At 48.4% G+C, this 20,781-nt stretch overlaps 1 protein-coding gene across 3 annotated transcripts in view; it reads right to left on the reverse strand.

Moving 5' to 3' along the window:
- FRAS1 (Fraser extracellular matrix complex subunit 1) overlaps positions 1-20,781 on the reverse strand; it is a 499,229-nt gene that overhangs the window by 77,451 nt on the left and 400,997 nt on the right. For all 3 annotated transcript variants that reach the window (XM_051820195.2, XM_051820194.2, XM_051820196.2), the window contains 5 exons: positions 20,375-20,554; positions 5,300-5,424; positions 4,912-5,052; positions 2,643-2,870; positions 881-994 (listed from right to left, as the gene is read on the reverse strand). In XM_051820195.2, the coding sequence (XP_051676155.2) occupies positions 881-994; positions 2,643-2,870; positions 4,912-5,052; positions 5,300-5,424; positions 20,375-20,554 (788 nt within the window). The remainder of the gene's footprint in view (positions 1-880; positions 995-2,642; positions 2,871-4,911; positions 5,053-5,299; positions 5,425-20,374; positions 20,555-20,781) is intronic.

A 20,781-nucleotide genomic window follows, 5' to 3' on the forward strand; every position in this document is an offset into this window, starting at 1 on the left:
GTAGAAATCCTCTGAAGGCACTCACCTACAAAAATGCACACTTCTTTTCTGCCTAGGAAAGATGCTAGATGCTTCCTGAAGTCCATCTTGCCATTCTAGTTCACAAGGTTACAGTTGACTCCAGCTGAGTGCAGCCTGACCAGCTAGAGAGTTATTTCCCAGACTCCCATGCAACATCTGAGACCACATGACCAACTATTGGCCAACAGAATATGAGCACAAGTGATTTCTCTATCGTTGATTGAAAGGAAGTTGCTTGTCTTTTACTTCTCTGCTTTCCCCTCCCTTTGGGCTGGAATAATGATACATTTCTGAAGACATCCAGCCATTTGGTCAACAGCAACAACCCATGAAGGCATTTGCATTTCTGAATGGTATGTAGAGCCCTACATTACTCATTTCCCTTGACCTTATATATATGGGGGGGAAAAAACCTTCCAACTTGCCTGAAATACTACACATTGTTTTTTGTAACAGCATCTTAAACTATACAAGGTACTTCAAAATGTTCATGGAAAATGGAATTAAAAGATAAGTTTGCTTTGGTAAAAAATAAATGTATAGCTTTTTCATGATATGTATTTTCCATGAGTGTTTTGAAGACCTGTCCTATGCATAGATTTCAAAACTATTTTGCACCAAAATAAACATACTATTTAATTGCATTTTCCATGAACTTTTCCAAGTATCTTCATGCACTACCCTCCCTGATCTAGACAGTCTTAGCTAATAAACAATCCTAAGCAAAGTCATAGGGCTCACTCATCTTGGGAAAATCAGTTGACATAGGGAGGTGCTGAACTAGAATGGAACTAGAGTTCTATTCCTTGCAGTGGCCCAAGCTGGGTAGGGTCAGTGTGGCAGATGGGTCCAGCCTTACCTTGCCATCCATATACTCCAGCCACTGGAGGCCCAGGTTGGTGACAATTCTAGGGGTGCCATCATCCACTGGCAGGATGTCTACTCGGAACTGCTGAGGTGCCGCCGTCCGGATCTGTAGGGAGGTCAGAAGAGAAAGCTCATCAATCCCAGGCACCCTAAAGAGGTCGGGCCAGGACCTACAGACCGGAAGCTCTGAAGTCTGCTGACCCTGCAGAGGGGAAGAAGGGGCAGTTGTGCCCGTTCCCAAGCCTCATCACCTTGGGGCAGAGGCCTCAGGGAGCACGCTGAGTGACAAATGTGGGAGAGAAGCCAGAAACTCCCGCTGGGCTCTCAGCTGCTACAGAAGTGGGTCTGCCTGCATCTATGCTGTCTTTAGTTGAGGTCAGTACTGCCCAGAGATGAAATAGCACACAGAAGATTTTCCTGCCAGTAATCCTTGCTAAAATTTTCATGAGAGTCTGCTGAAAATCATCATGAAAATATTAATGTCAGAGACTCCAGGTGGGGGAGGGGTGCCAGCTGTTGTTTCTTTTTCCTATGTTAGTTCTTATTGTTGTTTACATTGAGGGATGGCTATGTGGGGATAAGAGACAATAAGTTTATAATCCCATTCATATACTCTCTCTCCCTCACACACACACACACACACACACACACTCACCCACTCTCACACACACGGAGTCTGAGCCATCTCCTAGCTGTTACTGAGTAGGTAGGTAAAACAAGCTGGGCCACGGAGCAGGAAGATGCTGGCTGTTCACTCTCCCACAACCTACCTTCTAAATAATTTACATTTTCAAAATGATACAGTCCCTACGGGGACCTGCTGGGACCTTTTGTTTGGGAAAGTGGCCACCATCTTACTGACACACGCCAAAATTGTTTTCTCTCCTCTGAAAATCAAGCTAACTGGGGAGCAGCTAGTCTGGCAGAAATAAAACAGATGTGGTGGCCTGCCAGAGGGTGTGGACACACACACACACACACACACACATTTTGCTGACACGGCAGAAAAAATCCCGGGAGCCTGCATGGAGGGGCTGGCCAGCTGAGAGTGACCGGCTCACAGGCTGAGTCCAAAGGACACAGCAGGGTCTTTGTCAAGAAAATCACCATTCATCATCCAAGTGGAAAAAGAGGAGCTAGAAGGTGGGTAAGCTGCTCACTGAAACTGCTCCGCCCAGGCAGCCACAGCTGGGCAGGACAGCAGAGGCTTGGAAAGGTGACTTGACCTATAATGACACTTTGCTTGTGACAGAGGTAGAACTTCAATGAGCACCTTTTGGCCGCAAGAGCCACATTCTTGACCACTGTTGTTGCTCTAAGACTGACAGTCTCTGGCTAGACTAAGGGGACTTAGTTCTAAAAGAGAAACACAATTTAGTAGCACAGGATATTACTGAAAAAACCGGATGAGAGAAAAACTCCAGGTGGAAAAGGTGGGCAGACAAAAGAAAAGAAAAGGAGAACTAGCAGTAGCAGTGGTAACAGCTATCGTGCTATTGTCTTTTGTTGAGTGTTCAACTCTGTCAACGGGGTGAAACACTCTGTGTGGATTGTCTCCCTTGATCCTTAGTCCATTTGAAGCTGATACTTACGGCCATGCCCATTTTACAGATGAAAAAGCAAGACTTAGGGAGGTGATTGGTCCAAGGCTCATCACGAGTAAGTGACCCCACAGAGTGCTGTCCTGTACACATCCCTGCCCTGCCTCTCACACGCAGTGCCCGGCCGCAGCCTCCCCTGTCGTCACTCCTTACCTCTCTCCCTCCTTCCTCGACGATAAAGAATGGGTTTGTGCCATCAGAAACAGTGAAGCTGAACCAGTCTCGGAGGGAGTTGCTTCCATCATGGCTGTAGCTCACGCGCTTCTGGTAGATGTCTTCCATGGTGAAGGTGGAGGCCAGGTGGGAGTGCTGCCCCCTGGAGGTCCACTCGATGCTGCCATGGCGTGGGGGCTGCACAACGGTGAACAGCACAGACTCCGCCTGTCGGGGGCAAAAGGCACGAGGGGAATGGAGGTTCACCACACGAGCTGGATGGGGAGCTGACGGCAACAGCTCGTCAAGGGTTGCAGAACCTAAAGATACTTCTAAAATAAGGTTGGCATTTTCTCGTGGCTTAGACTTGCAAGAGGGACTTCAGAAAGTTTGTGGAAAGTGGGATTAAAAGGTACATTCGTGTTAGTACGAGAAAGTTTTGAGAGCCGTGCAAAATGTGCATTTTTGGGGTGAGCTTTCTGAAGCTCTCTTATATTTGGGTGCCTTCAGTTTTAAGATTAAAACAGTTAAGTTTGTTATTTTCAGGTCACACAGAGGGGAAAGCCTGGATGACGGGAAATAGACCTTTCCAAACTACTCATTTCCTTTCCATTTTCCCCAAACTCTTATATATGAATCTCATATGCATGTGAACAGAGGCTAATTTTCTCTCATTTTCAATTTCTGCGAAAAATGACCTGTACAAGGAAAAAGAAAAAAAGGCATGAAGCCTAGTGGTTTCCCACCAACTTAGACTAAAATGCAAAGGCCTGACCTGCACCACAAAGGTCTGCTATGACCAATCCCCCTCTGGCCTCACTCTCACCTGCTTGCACGTTGGGTTCCAGCCTCTTGGCCTCTTACAACTTTTGTTGCAGTTATTCCCAGGGGCCAAGCATACTTGACCACAGTACCTGCACTGCTGGTTCTACCACCTGGAGAGTGAATTCTCCCATAAGTACAGAGCTTGCTCTTTTACTTGCCGGTATCTCTGCTCAAGGATACCTCCTGGGGGAGGCCTTCAACCGTCTACTTTGTGTAGAACAGCACACCCACCAAGCTCAATTTCTTTTCCCTTCCTTTAGTTTTCTTCATCACAAATCTGATCTGATTTCTTCTCCCTTCCTTTATTATCTTTCCCCCAGCCAATTGTCATAAGCTCTGTAAACCTGGAACTTCATTTGCTTTGTTCATAGCTCTGTCTTTGGCATATGGAGCAAAGCAGAGAACCTAGTAGGCAACAGATATGTGATAAAAGAATTGACAAATGAGTGAGTGCCAGGCACTGAGGCAGGCACACGGAACTAATCAGTTAGTATGTTGGGACTTGCATACTACACACTAATCAGTATGTTGGGATGGTTTTGTGCGAGCTAAGTCACGTTGGAATGTCAGGTACTTTAATCTGGCAGCATCATGAGAATAAGAGCCCTGTTTTACCACATATAGCATTGTCTTTGAGGATGCTGAAATTGTAATGATTGGTTGTCATCCGTGAGGTCTGAATAAAGGAGGTGAGATGGAGGAAAAGTGTACAGATACAGATGGGCCATGTTTAGTCGAACAGGGAATAAAAACATTGTTAACAATGTCATCTACCTGATTTTTTTTTTTTTTGACAGGTAGAGTTAGAGAGAGAGAGAGGGAGGGAGAGAGAGGGAAAGAGAGAGACAGAGAGAAAGGTCTTCCTTCTGTTGGTTCACTCCCCAAATGGCCACTACAGTCGGCGCTGCACTAATCTGAAGCCGGGAGCCAGGTGGTTCCTCCTGGTCTCCCATGTGGGTACAGAGCCCAAACACTTGGGCCATCCTCCACTGCCCTCCCGGGCCACAGCAGAGAGCTGGACTGGAAGAGGAGCAACCGGGACTAGAACCCAGTGCCCACATGGGATGCCGGTGCCGCAGGCGGAGGATTAACCAAGTGAGCCCCGGCGCTGGCCCCCATCTACCTTATTTTCTATGAAGTGTAATAAAAAATCAACATGGTAAAGGGTCATCGTACTTAGGGAGAGGGTGAGTATGTGCGTATCTAGGATTTTGGAAAGGGGTTAAAAGCAATTCGTTCTCAAAAATAATTACTTTCTCTTTTGCAGAAAGCCATAGTTTCTTCTTCTTCTTTTTTTTTTTTTTTTTTTTTCTTCATCCTCCTCGGAGCTTGCAACTACCCTCCCCGCCCAGTGCTATGGATGGGCAGGCTGCGCATGCGCAAAGCAGCAGCTGCCGCCAGCCCGGCCCCTCACTCAGCCAGGGAGCCCAGGGGGCGCTCATACCTCAGTGTCCGCATCTACCGCCTGGAGCTCAAACTCTGTGATCGTCTTCCTCACTCCCTCCTGCACTCGCATCCCCGAGTTCTGCACAACCGGCAGCGAGTCATCCACGGGGTGAAGGGTGATGTGGAATGTCTGCGTCACCTAGGATGGCAGAAACGTGCAGGTGGCACACCTGTCCCCAGCACCCGCCCACTGCCCGGAAGGTAGGTGTGCTCTCCATTCTTGGCAGGACGGATTAACCAGACACCCAAAAGTGAGCACTCTTGGGCAAGAGCGCAGGGAAGGAAACTCAGCTCTCACATCTCCAGCTGCCCCGCCCACTGCATTCACGCAAGACAGCAAAGAAGAATTGGTATCCATCAAGGATGGGCTCCAGTGCTGCGCTTACCTCACTGACGCCATTGCTCAGCGTAAAGGTGAAGGCATCGGAATGCTTCTCGGTCTCGCTGGAATGGACATACTGGACATTTCGGGACGTCAGGTCAGCTTGAGTAAAGGAACTAAGCTGGAGACCTGGAGGAAGGGGCAGAAGCGGAGACAGGAGGTTGAAATGCTAGGAGAGCCTCCAAGGCTGGAAACCACCACTCTCGGCAGCCACAGAGCCCCTGGTGTTTTTCCTATAATGCTTCTGTTCTGTTCTGCAAGACCTCATGGGAGAGTTGTTTGTGGATGTTTTACCTACAACAGCATATGTTCCGTGGAGGCAGGTGCTAACCTACTGATGGAGGCATCTGCCGTGTGCTGAGCCCACGGCAGGTGTTCAGTCAACGTTACTCCCTTTTCCCTGGAAGTTTATGTATGCAGGTGAAGTCTGTGAGAAGGGAGATAGATGCCTGGTCCTGCAAACCCCTCTTGCTTAACTTTTTGATTTCCCCATCGCCCCACAGTCCTTTCTGAAAACTTGCCCTACGTTTTAATCCTGTGTGATGGTTTAGATTCTGAACACTAAAGTCACAGGGCTTGGCTGCCCTCAGCCTTGTTTCTGTGATTGGTGAGCTGGCCCTGACCTTCATAATTTCAAGGTTCTTTGACTCTGGCCTCTCATATCCCACATTAGCCAGTCAGGCAGGAACAAAACTTATTGCATGCCTTTGGGGCTCAAGCAATCATTCTACACCAAATTGAAGATGACCTAGAAAACCAGTATCCTTTAATAACATCATAGAGAAAGAGTCATAGGACGGCTTCTCCAGCATCGCTTTAAATCTAAAAACAGGAAATAACTCGAAAGTGATTTTCAAGTAATGACGAGATATTCCACAAATGCATGGGACCTTTATGGTTTTAGATGCCTGACAACATTTAGCAAAATGAGCCCCAGCATTCTTGCTTCTATCATGAGACTACTGGGGCTTATACTTGGCTGTCAGTGGAGATGGAAACAAAATCACCTCTTTTAGTCCCATAGCACAGATTTCTTTTTTCTGATTCTGGGTGTTAGGCTCTTAATCCATTTAACCTGGTTATTTAGCTTGGCCTTAAAAGATCTATTAGCTGTTTTCTGGGATTTATTATTTGCCATTGTTAATCTTGGCGAAATCAGTTTGGCTTTTCTGTTAAAAACAAACGAAGCTTCCACTTTGCTACATATTGAAGTGTGGCTTTCTGGTTAACAAGAGGACATCAGCCTGCATGGTTTACACTTGCATCTCTCGTCAGCCACATATGATAGCCTCCTGGATATGGGGGCATTACTTTTTTGATGAGGCATTTTATATTTCCGTGCTTGCTACCTCCGTTCTTGACAGGCAAGATGTGTATCCCCCTATCTCAGAGCTTTGTCTTGTGACTCTGGATGGAAATCCATACCATTCTTTAAAAATTTAATAACTTGAGACTGGCTGCACTGTGAATTTAAATCTCTTCTCCCTGCTGTGAATCCAGCCTCACAGCTCACAGGGAAACACTTGACTGGATTCGCACAGCCAGCTGGTCACCTAATTCACTGTTCCCTTTACGTGAGTCTGACTAAGAAGGGTGACAGATTTTGCTTTCTTCTTGGGAAGGAAGCTCTGGGATTAATCTTTAAGATTTTTTTTTTTTTAGAAATTGAGATGAAATTGACATATAAGTTGCACATATTTAAAGTGCACAACTTCATAAAGTTTCGCACACTCATGAAACTATCATCGCAGTCAATAGAGTGAAATATGCATCACTCCAGCTTACACTTCAAGATCCTCCCCCACTCCATTCCAAAGCAACTGATGAAGTGCTTTCTGTCCCTGTAGATTAGTAGGCGTTTTTTCTAGTTTTTGGCTAATAGTCGCTATTTTATGTCTGGTTTCTCTCTTGCATAATTATTTGGAGATTTATTCATGTTGAAGCACTCCTTTGTTTAGATTTTTTAGTTTATTTATTTTTATTTATTTGAAAGGCAGAAAGAAGGAGAGAGGAGGAGAGAGGGAGAGAGGGAGAGAGGAAGAGAGAATAGTGATTCATTCCCAGTTGCCCACAATAGCCAGGGCTGGACCTGGGAACTCAACTGGGGTCTCCCATGTGGGTGGCAGGAACCAATCATCTGCTGCCTCCCAGAGTGTGCACTGCAGGGAGCTGGAATTGGGAGCAGAGGCAGGACTGGAACTCAGGCACTCTGATATGGGATGTGGGTGTCCCACACTGCTCTGCCATAATCTGCCCATCCTGAAGCATTACACTTGATTGCTAGGGATATTCTGTTGTGTGGCTTTCTCTCTCATCCTTGTTTATCCATTCACCTGTTGATGGGCATGTGGACTCTTTACAGCTTTGGGCTATTACAAATAAAGCCACTATCATTACTTGTACGCAAGTCTTTGTACGGATGTATGTCTTTACTCTTCTTGGGTAAATCTTTGGGAGAACAGACGGATACATGTTAGGTGTATGCTTAACTTTTGAGGAAACTGCCAAACTGTACTTCCAAAGCATCAGTATCTAAATGCTCTCTGGTCTTGGTCTCAGGGAGGCTTTTCCGGTTTAATCAAGCCCATCTTAGTGGAACTTTCCCAGTTCAATCCAGCAAACATTCAGCTCCTACATGGGTGGAACACTGCTCCAGGCTTGCTTATATTTGATGAATTTTGTCTTTTAGTGACTCTGAGCTCGGCACAATACCTCCCTTTTTAAGATTATGACATAGTCATCCAATTACTTGTGGAGTTGAAAATGATGGCACTGTGGCACAGTGGGTTAATGCCCTGGCCTGAAGTGCCAACATCCCATATGGGCACTGGTTCGAGACCTGGCTGCTCCACTTCTGATCCAGCTCTCTGCTATGGCCTGGGAAAGCAGTAGAAGATGACCAAGTCCTTGGGCCCCTGCACCCTTATGGGAGACCTGGAAGAAGCTTCTGGCCCTTGGCTTCGGATCAGCACAGCTCCAGCCGTCGCAGCCATTTGGGGAATGAACCAGCTGATGGAAGAACCCCCCCCCCCTTCCTCTCCTCTCTCTGCATAACTCTGGCTTTCAAATAAATAAATAAATCTTAAAAAAAAAAAAATGATGTGAGCTAGCCAGGGTCACAGAGCTAATCCAGGGGCAGTGCTGGAACTAGAACCCCAGGGTGTCTAATTCCAAAGCTTAAGCCTTCTAGGAGCCCCTTTTTATATTGAAAAGGAATATGTGAAAAACATTAAAAAGTATGAAAAAATTATTAAAACCACTTACAGTCCTACCATGGAACTATCAACACTGAAATATCATTGAACTGCTCCTTATAAAACACATTGTTGCCTATCACTTCTTCTCTGAAATACTGATTTTGATGGGATTTAGTAATATTATTATAATTATATCCATAGTGACATGCCAAAGAGCAATAAGCTGCATTGAGAACACGAGTTTTAAGGGGACAAGGATTTTTCCTATTTTTTTTTTCTTTTTGAACTTTAAATATCAGATTTATTTGGAGAAAACAAAAACCCCACAACCCAAAGGATGGGATTTCCCATCTCAAGACATATCCCAGGTTTTAAGTCTAGAGATTACAAATCATTTGCATAGAAGATATTTTTGTACAAATTTTACATGTATTCAAGAGCAGGACATAAATCAATCCTGTATCTATTTTAAAAGGAGGGGAAGGTAGGGGAGTGAGAAAAAAATAGCTTTTTTTGGATCCAGCTATTTGGAAGGAGTGGAGGTGAAGAGGGCAACTATCTTCCCATTATCTACAAGCAGTGGTTTAAAAGGCCCTTTCAACCTTGGGTATCGCTCTCAAAACAAGCCCACTTCCCAGTTACCAGCCCTTCCACGCCAATTATTTCAAGGTAATTCGCTTGGTCTAGCTTTAGTGCACTGAACAAATGCTTCATTATGCCGACTGCTGCAGCGTGCCCAACCATGCAGGGCTGCTGGTTTTGCCCGCTCCTTCACTGGTGTGCGCTGAGAATGGTGCATGGCACACAGCAGGTGCCCCTGCCAGAGGTGGTGCATGAATTCCGTTCCCCACTCCATCACTATTTGCAAGCTCCTACCAAGCAGACGTTTGCAATCCCTCTGCATGCTTTAGCTTTCAGTTTGCTAATTGGGTACACTAGGGGATGGCAGCTCTTCCCACACAAGCAGGATAATGTTTTAGGTAGCATTCTGTCCCTTCAGGTTGGCATAGCAGGTCCTTGGGGTTGGAAAAATCCCTCTGAGGGTGTTTTCAGTCACCAGCCTGCTGACAGTGTCATGAGGACCCACACAGGCCCTGGCAGCTTTTGCAGGGCCCAGGAAGGCAGAGCGCATTGGAAACGTGCAGCCCGGCTCAGGAAAGTAGTGCAGGAATAAGGCACCCTGGCAGAAACCACGTTTCCATAGGGATCAGGTGGTGCCTCCGCCACCTGCTCCCCGCCCAGCTGGTGATCTCTCACATGGCCCAGGTCCCACCTCAAGGCCGGGCTTTGGGAGTCTCAGCCTTCCTGATTCAGATCTCCTCCACAGCCTCTTTGCTGGAGCTGAATTGTGGTTTCCCCAAGTTCATAGGCTGACGTCCCAGGACCTCACCAGGTAAATAGGGTCACGGCAGAGGTCATTAGACAACATGAAGTCAGGACTGTGATCTAGGCCAGGAGAGGTTTGGGGACAGACACAGAACTAAGGGAGAGCGCTCTGTGAAGACGAAGGGGGTCATCAGTGAGCCCAGGAGGCAGGCCTGGCCCGGCTCTGCCCTCACAGCCTTGAGAAGGAACCGATCGTGCCCAGAACCTCATCTTGTCCCCGGCTTGTGGCCCCCACAGCTGTGAGGCAACACATTCCTGTTCTTGAAGTCACCGGGTCTAAGATACCTTAAAACATTAAAGTTCTTAATTGTATTCATTCTCATTGTAATTGAAAGGCCGAGAGACAGAGATCTTCCCTCTGTTAGCTCACTCCTCAAAGGACCATAACAGCTGGAACTCTAGTCAGGTCTCCCATGTGGGTGGCAAGGGCCCAAAAACTGGAGCCATAACCTACTCCCTCCCGGGATGCATTACAGGAGCAGGGATGGGACTCGAATCCAGGGACTCCGATATGGGACACAGGCATCCCAAGCAGTGTCTTAACCACTGTGCCAAATGTCCACCCCAATGTGCTTTTCATAGCAATCCTAGCAAGCTATCATGCCCTTGTTCTCCAGGAGGACCCAAAACAAGGCGACCTGTTTAGGCTGGTGTCACAATGCTGAGAAAGACTGGGATACGAGGAAAACAAAGGGGCCAGCGCAATGGCGCAGCAGGTTAATCCTCCACCTCCAGGGCGCCGGCATCCTATATGGACGCCAGTTCTAATTCCAGCTGCTCCTCTTCTGATCCAGCTCCCTGCTAATGTGCCTGGGAAAGCAGAAGATGGTCCAAGTGCTTGGGCCCCTGTACCCACATGGGAGACCTGGAAGAAACTCCTGGCTCCTGGCTCCGGATTGGCTGTTGCAACCATTTGGGAGGTAAACCAGCAGACGGAAGACCTTTCTCTTTGTCTCTCCCTCTCACTGTCTGTAATTCTACCTCTCAAATAAATAAATAAAATCTTTTTTTTTTTTTTAAGAGGAGAACAGAGAATCCCTGAGCGAAGGCATTACCTGTGAGAAGCCCTTCCTGCTCACCCCCAGCCTCTCTGAGCTGGAGCTCACTGTGCTCCAGGCTCCCACGTTCCTGACACAGCTACTGAAGTACACTTGGACCTATTTGTGTGCCTGTCCCTCCCTTTCTAGGTGAAGTTTCTCTTGTAGCAGCTACTCAAGCACATCTGTTGACAAGAGGGAGGGAGAGAGGAGAGAAGGAAGCTATGCTAACATGACAGAGTAGCATAAATACACAATTGTACCCCAGCCTGCATTAGGACCGTTATAGGAGTGTGCTATGCTTTGGGCGTGTTCCTAAAGGTTCAAGGGCTAGCAGCTTGGTTGCAATATTAAGAGGAGCTGGGCCTTTAAGAGATGAGGCCCAGTGGGAGGTGGGGGTGGGGTTCCCCCTGGGAAGAGAAAGAACAAGACTTCCCTTTTCCAGTCTGGCTCACATGCGATTGATCACCTCCTCTTAGGTGCGCGCCCAGCATACCTGCCATCTGCTGTGGTGGGACACAGCCAAGGTGCCCTCAACAGAGGCCAGACAGATGGGCTGCTTCATCTTGGACTTTCAGCATCCAAAACGATGAGCTAAATAAACCTCTTTTCTTTATAAAGGTACAGAGCCCCAGGGATTTAGTTATAGAAAGAGAAAACAGACCCATACAGGGTGCTTTAAAAAGACACCGAGTGTAAGCCGCAGCCTTTGGGGACTTTTATTTATTGGTCTGGAGGGAGCCTGGATATCGTTATTTCTGTTTCATTTTAACTTTTACTTATTTTATTTATTTGAAATGCAGAGATAAAGACACATAGATCTTACCTCTACTGGTTCATTTGCCAAAAGTCCACAACACCCAGGACTGGGCCAGGTCAAAGCCAGGAGGTGGGAGCTTAATCTGGGTCTCCCATGTGGGTAGCAGACAAACAGGTGCTTGAGCCATCACCTGCTGCCACATGGGGTCTGCATTAGCAGGAAGCTGGAATTTGGAGTGGAGCCAGGACTCAAAATCAGACATTCCTATATGGAATGCAGGTGTCCCACGCAGTGTCTTAACCTGCCTCCCTCATTGTTTTAGACACATCCTCAAGTAATTCTGATGTCCAGACACCTCAGAGACTCTTAAGATATGGAATCAACCCAGATGTCCATCAACTGAAGACAGGATAAAGAAACTGTGGTTGGGGCTGGGGCCATGGCACAGCTCTGGGAAGGCAGTGGAAGGTGACCCAAGTACTTGGCCCCCTGTACCCTTGTGGGAAACCAGGAAGAAGCTCCTGGCTCCTGGCTTCAGATCAGCCAAGCTCTGGCCATTGCAGACATTTGGGGGATGAACCAATGGATAAAAGATTGAGCTCTCTCTGTTCAAATAAAAATAATTCTTTAAAAACAGAAATTATGGTAAATGTACATGGAATATTACTACTCAGCCATAAAAAAGGATGAAATCCTGTCTTTTACAACAAAATGGATGCAGCTGGAGACCATTATTCTTAGCAAAGTAAACCAGTACCAAAAAGACAAATATCATGTTTTCCTTGATTTGTGGTACTATATTTGATTATTGTTCATAGCCCTTGTCTATACTTTTTTTTTTTTTTGACAGGCAGAGTTAGAGAGAGAGAGAGAGAGAGAGACAGAGAGAAAGGTCTTCCTTCCGTTAGTTCACCCCCCAAATGGCCACTATGGCCAGCGCTGCGCCGATCCGAAGCCAGGAGCCAGGTGCCTCCTCCTGGTCTCCCATGCAGGTGCAGGGCCCAAGCACTTGGGCCATCCTCCACTGCCTTCCCAGGCCACAGCAGAGAGCTGGACTGGAAGAGGGGCAACCGGGACAGAATCCGGCGTCCTGACCAGGACAAGAACCGGGAGTGCTGGCACTGCAGGCAGAAGATTAGCCTAGTGAGCCGCAGCGTTGGCCCCCTTGTCTATACTCTTGAGGAACAGTGGTTTTTCCACTTACTGCCTGTTGAATTTTTTATTGAGTGCAGGGTTAGAGTTGTGATTATAAAGAAAATTGAAAGTATATCACTGTAAAAGTAAAAGAAAATAAGAAGAGAAGGAAGGCAGGTGGGAAGAATCATTATGTTCTTGAAACTGTATATGTAAAATATATGAAATTTGTTTCCTTTTTATAAATAAAAATTATTCCAAAAGTAGAAAGAAAATCAGAAACTTGATTTGCTTTTCTTAATGTTTTCTTTCTGTTCCATATGAGTCCTCTGAGGGATCTTCGAATGTGCATTATCTCTTAATCCCATGCCCTCACACAGCACAGAGGTTTACTTATTTATTTTTTTTTCATTATTTTGACACCTCCACAACTGGAGGAATTATAGCCACCTCCCAGAAAGCAGATAGTATGGTGGACAGCAGCAGCAACAAGTGCCAGATCTTACTTGGTCTGTGCAGTGTTACTCAAATCAGGATTCACACAAATTCTGTACTTGAAAAAGCCTTTTAAAATGTATTTATTTGAGACACACATGCACACAGAGCTCTTATCCACTGGTTCACTCTCCAAATGCCCACAGTGACTGAGATGGAGCTGGGCTGAAGTCAGGAGCTGGAATACAATTCAAGTCTTCCATGTGGGTGGCAGAAACCCAATTACTTGAACCATCACCTGCTGCCTCCCAGGGTGTACATTAGCAAGAGGCTGAAATTGGGAACAGATCCAGGACTGAAATCCAGGTACTATTCTGATATGACATGTAGGAACCCTTTTTTTAAAAAATAAAGATGTATTTATTTATTCCGCAGAGTTACAGAGAGAAATAGAGAGACAGAGTCAGAGAGAAATCTATCCAGTGGTTCACTCCCCAAATGCCTGCAATGGTTAGGACTGGGCCAGGCCAAAGCCAGGAGCCAGGAGCTCTATCCAGGTCTCCCACATGGGCGCAGGGGCCCAAGGACTTGGGCCATCTTCCACTGCTTTCCCAGGCACATTAGCAGGGAGCTGGATCAGATATGGAGCAGCCTGGATTCGAACCTATGGCCAAATGGGATGCTTGCATTGGGGGTGACAGCTTAACCTACTATGTCGCAATGCCAGTCCTGGAACGTGGGAGGCTTAGCAACAGTCTTAACTCCTAGACCAGACATCTGCCCTGCTGCCTTTTAAATAAGGACAACTGAGTGGGAATAGTACTATGGGAACTATTTATATCTAGTGGAAAAAACAATGCTTCTTGTGGCTGCCAGTCAACTGGTAAGTGTTAACACAATCTTGACTAGCCAACCAGTAGCTAAGAAACAGGGCTACCCTATGTGAGGATGCAGTACACGGAGGAGCTCCACCCACACACCCACATAACCACACACCCACACCCACACACAGCCAGTGAGGACGGGGGAATCCGAATGGTCTGACCTACCCAGCAGTTCATGCATCCCAAGCAGCGGCCCGGCAGTGTGACTCGCTGGGGTGGCTGAGCCCAAGCCTTGCACAGAGCCCTGACACCTGACTCTGACCTCGCTCCCCCAGCCTGTATCCATCAAGTGCACGGATACCTGTGCAGGCCACTGGGGCTCTCCCTGTGTGATCCCTTCATTCTGAAATCTGCTTCAGGCGATAGGAAGGTTCCTGGGCAAAATGCCCACTCCCCTGAGAACTTTTAGAAGTCAATTCCAAAGGCCAACAGGCCTGCTGGTGAATTGGGGTAGAGAAAGGAGGAAGATGCTTTTTTGGAAAAGTGGCTGCTATTTTAGGAGCTCTAAGATAATAGCTCCTTTTTTTAAAAAAAATTTTTTTTGACAGGCAGAGTGGACAGTGAGAGAGAGAGACAGAGAGAAAGGTCTTCCTTTTGCCGTTGGTTCACCCCACAATGGCCGCCGCGGCCAGCGCACTGTGCTGATCCGACGGCAGGAGCCAGGTGCTTCTCCTGGTCTCCCATGGGGTGCAGGGCCCAAGTACTCGGGCCATCCTCCACTGCACTCCCTGGCCACAGCAGAGAGCTGGCCTGGAAGAGGGGCGACCGGGACAGAATCTGGTGCCCCGACCAGGACTAGAACCTGGTGTGCCGGCGCCACAAGGCGGAGGATTAGCCTAGTGAGCCGCGGTGCCGGCCAATAATAGCTCCTTTAAGGAGAACTTGGCAGCAAACACAAAGTAGAAGGTGTGTAAATCTGGATGGTTCCATGCAAAGTTGATTGAAGGACTTAAAGACTGCTAGGTTTCATCCTTGAGGAGCCGGCACCGTGGCTCACTTGGTTAATCCTCCGCCTGCGGCACCGGCATCCCATATGGGCACCGGGTTCTAGTCCTGGTTGCTCCTCTTCCAGTCCAGCTCTCTGCTGTGGCCTGGGAGGGCAGTAGAGGATGGCCCAGGTGCTTGGGCCCCTGCACCCACATGGGAGACCAGGAGGAACCACCTGGCTCCCAGCTTCAGATTAGTGCAGCGCCGACTGTAGTGGCCATTTGGGGAGTGAACCAACAGAAGGAAGACCTTTCTCTCTGTCTCTCTCTCTCACTGTGTAACTCTGCCTGTCAAAAAATAAAAAAAGACTGCTAGGTTTCATCCTTGAGGGGATCACTGTCGAGGGTAAATCTTGGGGTGGGCAGTAAACAGGAAGAGATTGGATTTTGAATTTGTTGAGGGTAGAACTTGTCATTTGCCCAAATTTGAGATCTCTGACTCCTGACAAGTGCATGAACACACAGCTCCCTGACTGCTGGAAACCCACACAGGGGCTGGCTCCCCAGTTCTGAGATGGGTGGGGGAAAGGTACCGTCCAGCCCCCCGGTTCCCAGGCCCCAAATGAAGCTAAGCACTGTGGACAGGAAAGTGCACCCCAAAAAGAACCAAGAGGCTCTGGTGGCTCCCAGACAGGAAGCTGCCATGCAGCTGGGGTTCGGGCATCGTCATCTGCAGGCCCCGGCACGTGTGCTGTCCTCAGCTGAAAAGGGCATTCAAGATTCAGGTTCAGCTTTCAGTGGCTCTGACGGGGAGAGGAAGCCACCGGGGCCGCCTGACCTGATGATGGGAGAGGGAGCCTCCTGGTTGCCTATCAGCAAAGAACAACGTGATGGGTCCCTAAGAGCCTTTAGGGGTTCTGACAGATCCGAGAGGATTCTTCTTGGTCTGGCTAGTAAGCCACATGTCACTGTGGCCTCCGAGGATGGTGTGTGCTAACTGACAGAGGGTGTGCCAACACGAGCGCGTCCTCTCTGAAGCCCAGTCTTGCACCACGTAATGACATTTTGGTCAACCACAAACCATGTGCCCCTTCAGGATGTTTCTAATGGAGCTGGGAACCTCCTGTCCCCTAGTGACATCAGAGCTGCCATAGCTCAATGGATTCCTCACGTGTTTGTGGTGATGCTGAGTAAATGAAACCAGTCAGAGAAACGTACAGCACAGAGACACACGGCACAGTGAGGATGATAATAAGCAGCTAGGCTACTGGTGTATGTAGGTGCCATTCTTCACTTTCCATAGCTATTTTAGGGTGTGTACAGTGGTCTGCTGTGTCAGATTGGCAACAGCCTCCTACGCTTCACGGTTCCCGTATCTCCTGACTGCATCAAGAGCCCGCCCACAGTGACTGGCCTACCCCTCTGTGATGCCTGCATGATGGCGAGATGGCCTAAGGGTGCACTTCGCAGAGCATGTCCCCGTAATTAGGGGACGTGTGGCTATGTTCCAGAAGCAGTGGCTATGCACACTTCTGAAGGCCTGTGCAGTGGGACTGGAAGAAGCAAGGTGGTGGGAGCTGTGGGTTTTATGGAACCGTGCTGGCGCCAACATGCCATACTGGGAATAAGGCCAAAGTCAAGGTGAGGACTTAGATTTTGGATTCTCTGCCATGGTCCAGGGTTTCTCACTAACAGCACTACTAGGCTTCTAGGAAGAACAAGGATTTAGGTCAGGACTTAATCCATTCACTGAGAGACATTTAGCAGCTGCACCTCTGCCCTGTGAGTGCTCGTGCACCCCCCAGCTGAGGCAGTGTGACAAACCCAGGCCCTCTCCCCTGAGCAGCAGTGCTGTGCTGGAACTGGCTGAATCCCAGCTCCTCCCTGGCTTCAAACAGACTCGCGAGCCGAGTCCCTGGGTGCTTGGGAAGAACCACCTCTCAGCTCCTGCCTTGGATGTGATGCAAGCCACGGGACTTCTTCCAGTAACGCTTCCAGCAAAGAGCAGCCGTGGGCTCCTCCAGCCTTTCCCCCATTGCTGACGGCTGGGGCGACAGCTACAAAGGCCACCTTGGGCCAGGATAGATGCCTCAGGTTGAGGGTCACTGAGCCACCCCTGGCCTCTGAGCCACCTGCCTCTAGATCGCTCTGCGAGAAAAGTGTTCTTGCCTAAACCGTTGTTGTTTTCGGGTCTCTGTTGGAGCAGCTCAGGCTCTGTCCTGGGTAATGCAGCTCCCTTTCCTGATGCTGCAAGAGAAAGAGTCTAGGAGAGGAGGGAAAGCCTGCCAGGAGGGCAGAGCCCTGACCCTGAAGGGCAGCACACACAGGGCTCCTTACACACACACACACACACACACACGCACCCCACACATGCATGAGGGACCCTCCTCAGGGGCAGGAGGCTCACAGATGCCTTCTGAACAGTTTGCAAAGGCAGCTAGCTCTGCAGGAGGAAAGAATTTCCACACCACTTTGTCTAAGGAGGACCATCAATTATGATCAGCTCACCGAGAAAGACAGCATGGGGTTAAGTCCATTTCACAGTGAGCCACCGGGAGGCGGGTCTGTCGGTGCTGGAGGCCAGTGACAATTCCAGGAGGCATCCAGTCCCCAAATAGCTCAGCAATCACATTAAGGACACTGGCCTAGAAGTTGCTCTGCTCTTCTTGATAAGAACAAGCCCTGCCCATCCCCCCTGCCCCCACCCTGACTCCTGGTAGAGCCATCCTCACCCACTGAGACAAACGCTTTATTCTAAACCCCAGCCAGCTGCTGGTGAGAAGTCACTGCACTTCCTCCAAGGGGACACTTTCAACACTGAGAAAGAAACAAACTCATGAAAATGTTCCCAGTTAGGGGAGACAAAAAAAAAAAAAAAAAAAAAAAGGAAAGGCACAAGGTAACAGAAAGGGCTCCATGTGGGTCGGTGGTGAGAGAGGGGCAGGGAGGAGAGCCCCGACCCATTGGCAATGGGGAGGGGTCCCAAGAGCAAAGGGGCAGGCGCTGGGACCCTGCATCTTCTCTACCTAGAGTGATTGGAAACCGGCAGACTGAGAAAAACTGGCAGGGAGGGAGGAAGACGTGGCTTAGGAAGTTAAGCCTGTGGGGCCAGGGTAGGCAAGGGAATCCTCCCAGGTTAAGTGAGCTTCCCCCCCCCCCCGCCCCGCCCCAGGTCTTGGAGGGTCCTGTCCTAGAGGGAGGAGGAGTAACAGGTCTACTTGCCCATCTCTCCCTAAGCACAACTGGCTCCATCTTGGTAACCTGATTTTAAGTCTAGAAGAGGCTGAGAGTTGTGAAGCGAGCAAAGTCGATTATACAGCAACCCATGTGGGGCTCTTAACGCAGCCTGGAGTCAGAGCAGAGGCGGCTGGGAGTTCCCAGCAGGTGGGCACCTGGCAGTGCCTGGCATGAAGCTTGGAACGTTTGAAAGCTCCGTAGAGCGTGCATGCAGTCACCTTACACAGCCGCCAAGAATCTGCCCTTTGATCTTTGGAGAGATACCACCAGCAGTCTGACAGAATCCTGGCAGAAGCAATTAGCTCATGAATTAGTTATCAAGTATCTCATGCAGCCAAGGTCTTGGGGGTACTGAGTTGCATACTTCTTCCAGGAGCTTCAGGACAAAAGGGCAAGCCACCTGCTTGCATTTGCATGGAGGACTTGAGCCAACCTGTCCATTCTTCTCCACAGCATCCTGCCATAGGAGTCTGACACCCTCTCCTCCACCCCTGCCCTGGGCCCAGACATACTCTGCCTCTGCCCCTGTGTGCCTGACCCCCTCTCCACCTTTCAAAGCTCTTCTCCCACCATCCTTTCCTCATTCATTTTCCTGTGTGTCTTGACCCTGATTTGCCTGGCTGATCACACGTCAGGATGCTTACACCCGGGGGGCCCTCTGCCTGGAATGCTTTTGCCTTCTATGAGCTTGGGTGGCTACTGCACTGTCTAGATCTCTGCTCGGATGTCATTTTGTGGTTAAGCAGGCCTTCCTTGCTTACTCGCTCCCTGCACACCTCCCTAACCCGCATCAGCCTCTGACATGGTAGCTGCCTGACTGTGTGCTCACCACCTGCCTCCCTGAGCAGGGCCTTCCCTGCTTTGGCTGTTTCCCTGGCTGGATGAAGGAAGAATCTGTAATGTAAATGTCACAGAAAGCCAAGGAAGCTCTCCATCTCCAGCAAGCTGTCACTTCCTCTATGCCCTAAGAAATGAAGACAGCTCCACCTTTAGATGCCTGACTCAGGAAACATCTCCTGTCCCTCACATCCATTCAGCTGCCAAATACCAGGTTCTACCTTGAAATTCCTCCCTTTCTTCCCCCTTCATTCAACCAAGATTGGTTTAATGAGTATGTCCTAGGTACCAGGTGTTGTCTCTCACGTTATTCTCATCTTACTCTTACACCAAGATCCCTGTAGCCAATGCCTCTGCACCTTCTATCTGGCCAACAAGAAAAACCTCTACCACTGCCATTGCCTCCTTTCCTTTCCTTGGGTTCCTCCTGTTGAACGCTACCTGATACGCTGCACTTCCCTTCTGTGCTTACGTCTCCCGGTGACTCCCTACTGCCTACTCACTTACAGATTACGGATCCCAATCTTGAAGGCCATTCTCATATTCTCAATGGACCTCTGGGCCCTATCACCTACTATTTTCATAGTATAACATTCAGCTACACTGGGCCACTCTTCATTTTCTAAATTTGTCTACACATGGTTCCTATCCCTGGGAAGAAGAGAGTTTCTGTTTGCCCCAATCTCCCTTCCAAAGGCCTTCTTATATGCCACTTCTGGGCCCTTTTCTGCCTAATACTTTCCTGCTACTCCAACACCAGGTTTAATCATTTCTGTAAACACCTGCTGTATTCTCTCCTGAGTTACAGCCTTATGCAGAGATTCCTTATCTCACCTGAAAGAGAACTCTAGAGGGCGAGGTTTCTATTTCATTCACCTTTGTTTTTTGAGCAGGAGCTAAACTAGAGTCTTATGCCATACATATGCTCACCCATAATTTGTTGAGTTGAATTATTAAGTATGGTGAATTGCACTGTGCCATGTGTTTAAGGGAGTGTAGAAAAACAGCAGGATGCCATGTTGACTTGTTAGGGAGACACAGTTGCTTGTATAAAATTGCTTATACAAAATTCATTTTCTACAAATAATTATTGGACACCTATTTTGTGCAAAGTATATTATCAGGAGGTAATATAAATGTATCAGTTAGTGAGGAAGGGAATAAATACTGGCTAAGGCAGACTCTAGATGCACATGTACATGTGATGAGTCCCGACATTCTTGATGAAACAGGAAATGAGACTTACCTGGTGACATGGCATGTTCCAGGCGGCCCAGCTGGGGCTGCTTAATTATTCTGTAGACCAGTTGTGCAGGCTCGCTGTCCAGGTCGGTGGCAGAGAGCTGCAGAGTAGTGATTTTCTTCACTGAGTTTTCATCCAAGACCAGCCCTTTGTTGGTGATGATGACAGGTGGGGATTTGTCATCTGAAAACATCAGAAACAGTGACTGGAAATGGGATCTTTCCCACCTCCTTCCTTTAGTTCTGGGCTTGGTGCTTGGGATAATATCCGAGTAATCCTCAGGCCTGCCCTTCGGAGACTGCGTCAGGGAGCCAGCCCTGTGCATGACAGAGGGAATATGATTTCCCCATTTCCACATCAGCGAGCTGAAGGAAAGGGCTCAAGCCTCAAGGTGAGCTTGAGTGTAAGCT

The sequence above is a fragment of the Oryctolagus cuniculus genome, chromosome 8 (assembly GCF_964237555.1).
Source record: "Oryctolagus cuniculus chromosome 8, mOryCun1.1, whole genome shotgun sequence".
NCBI lineage: Eukaryota > Metazoa > Chordata > Mammalia > Lagomorpha > Leporidae > Oryctolagus > Oryctolagus cuniculus.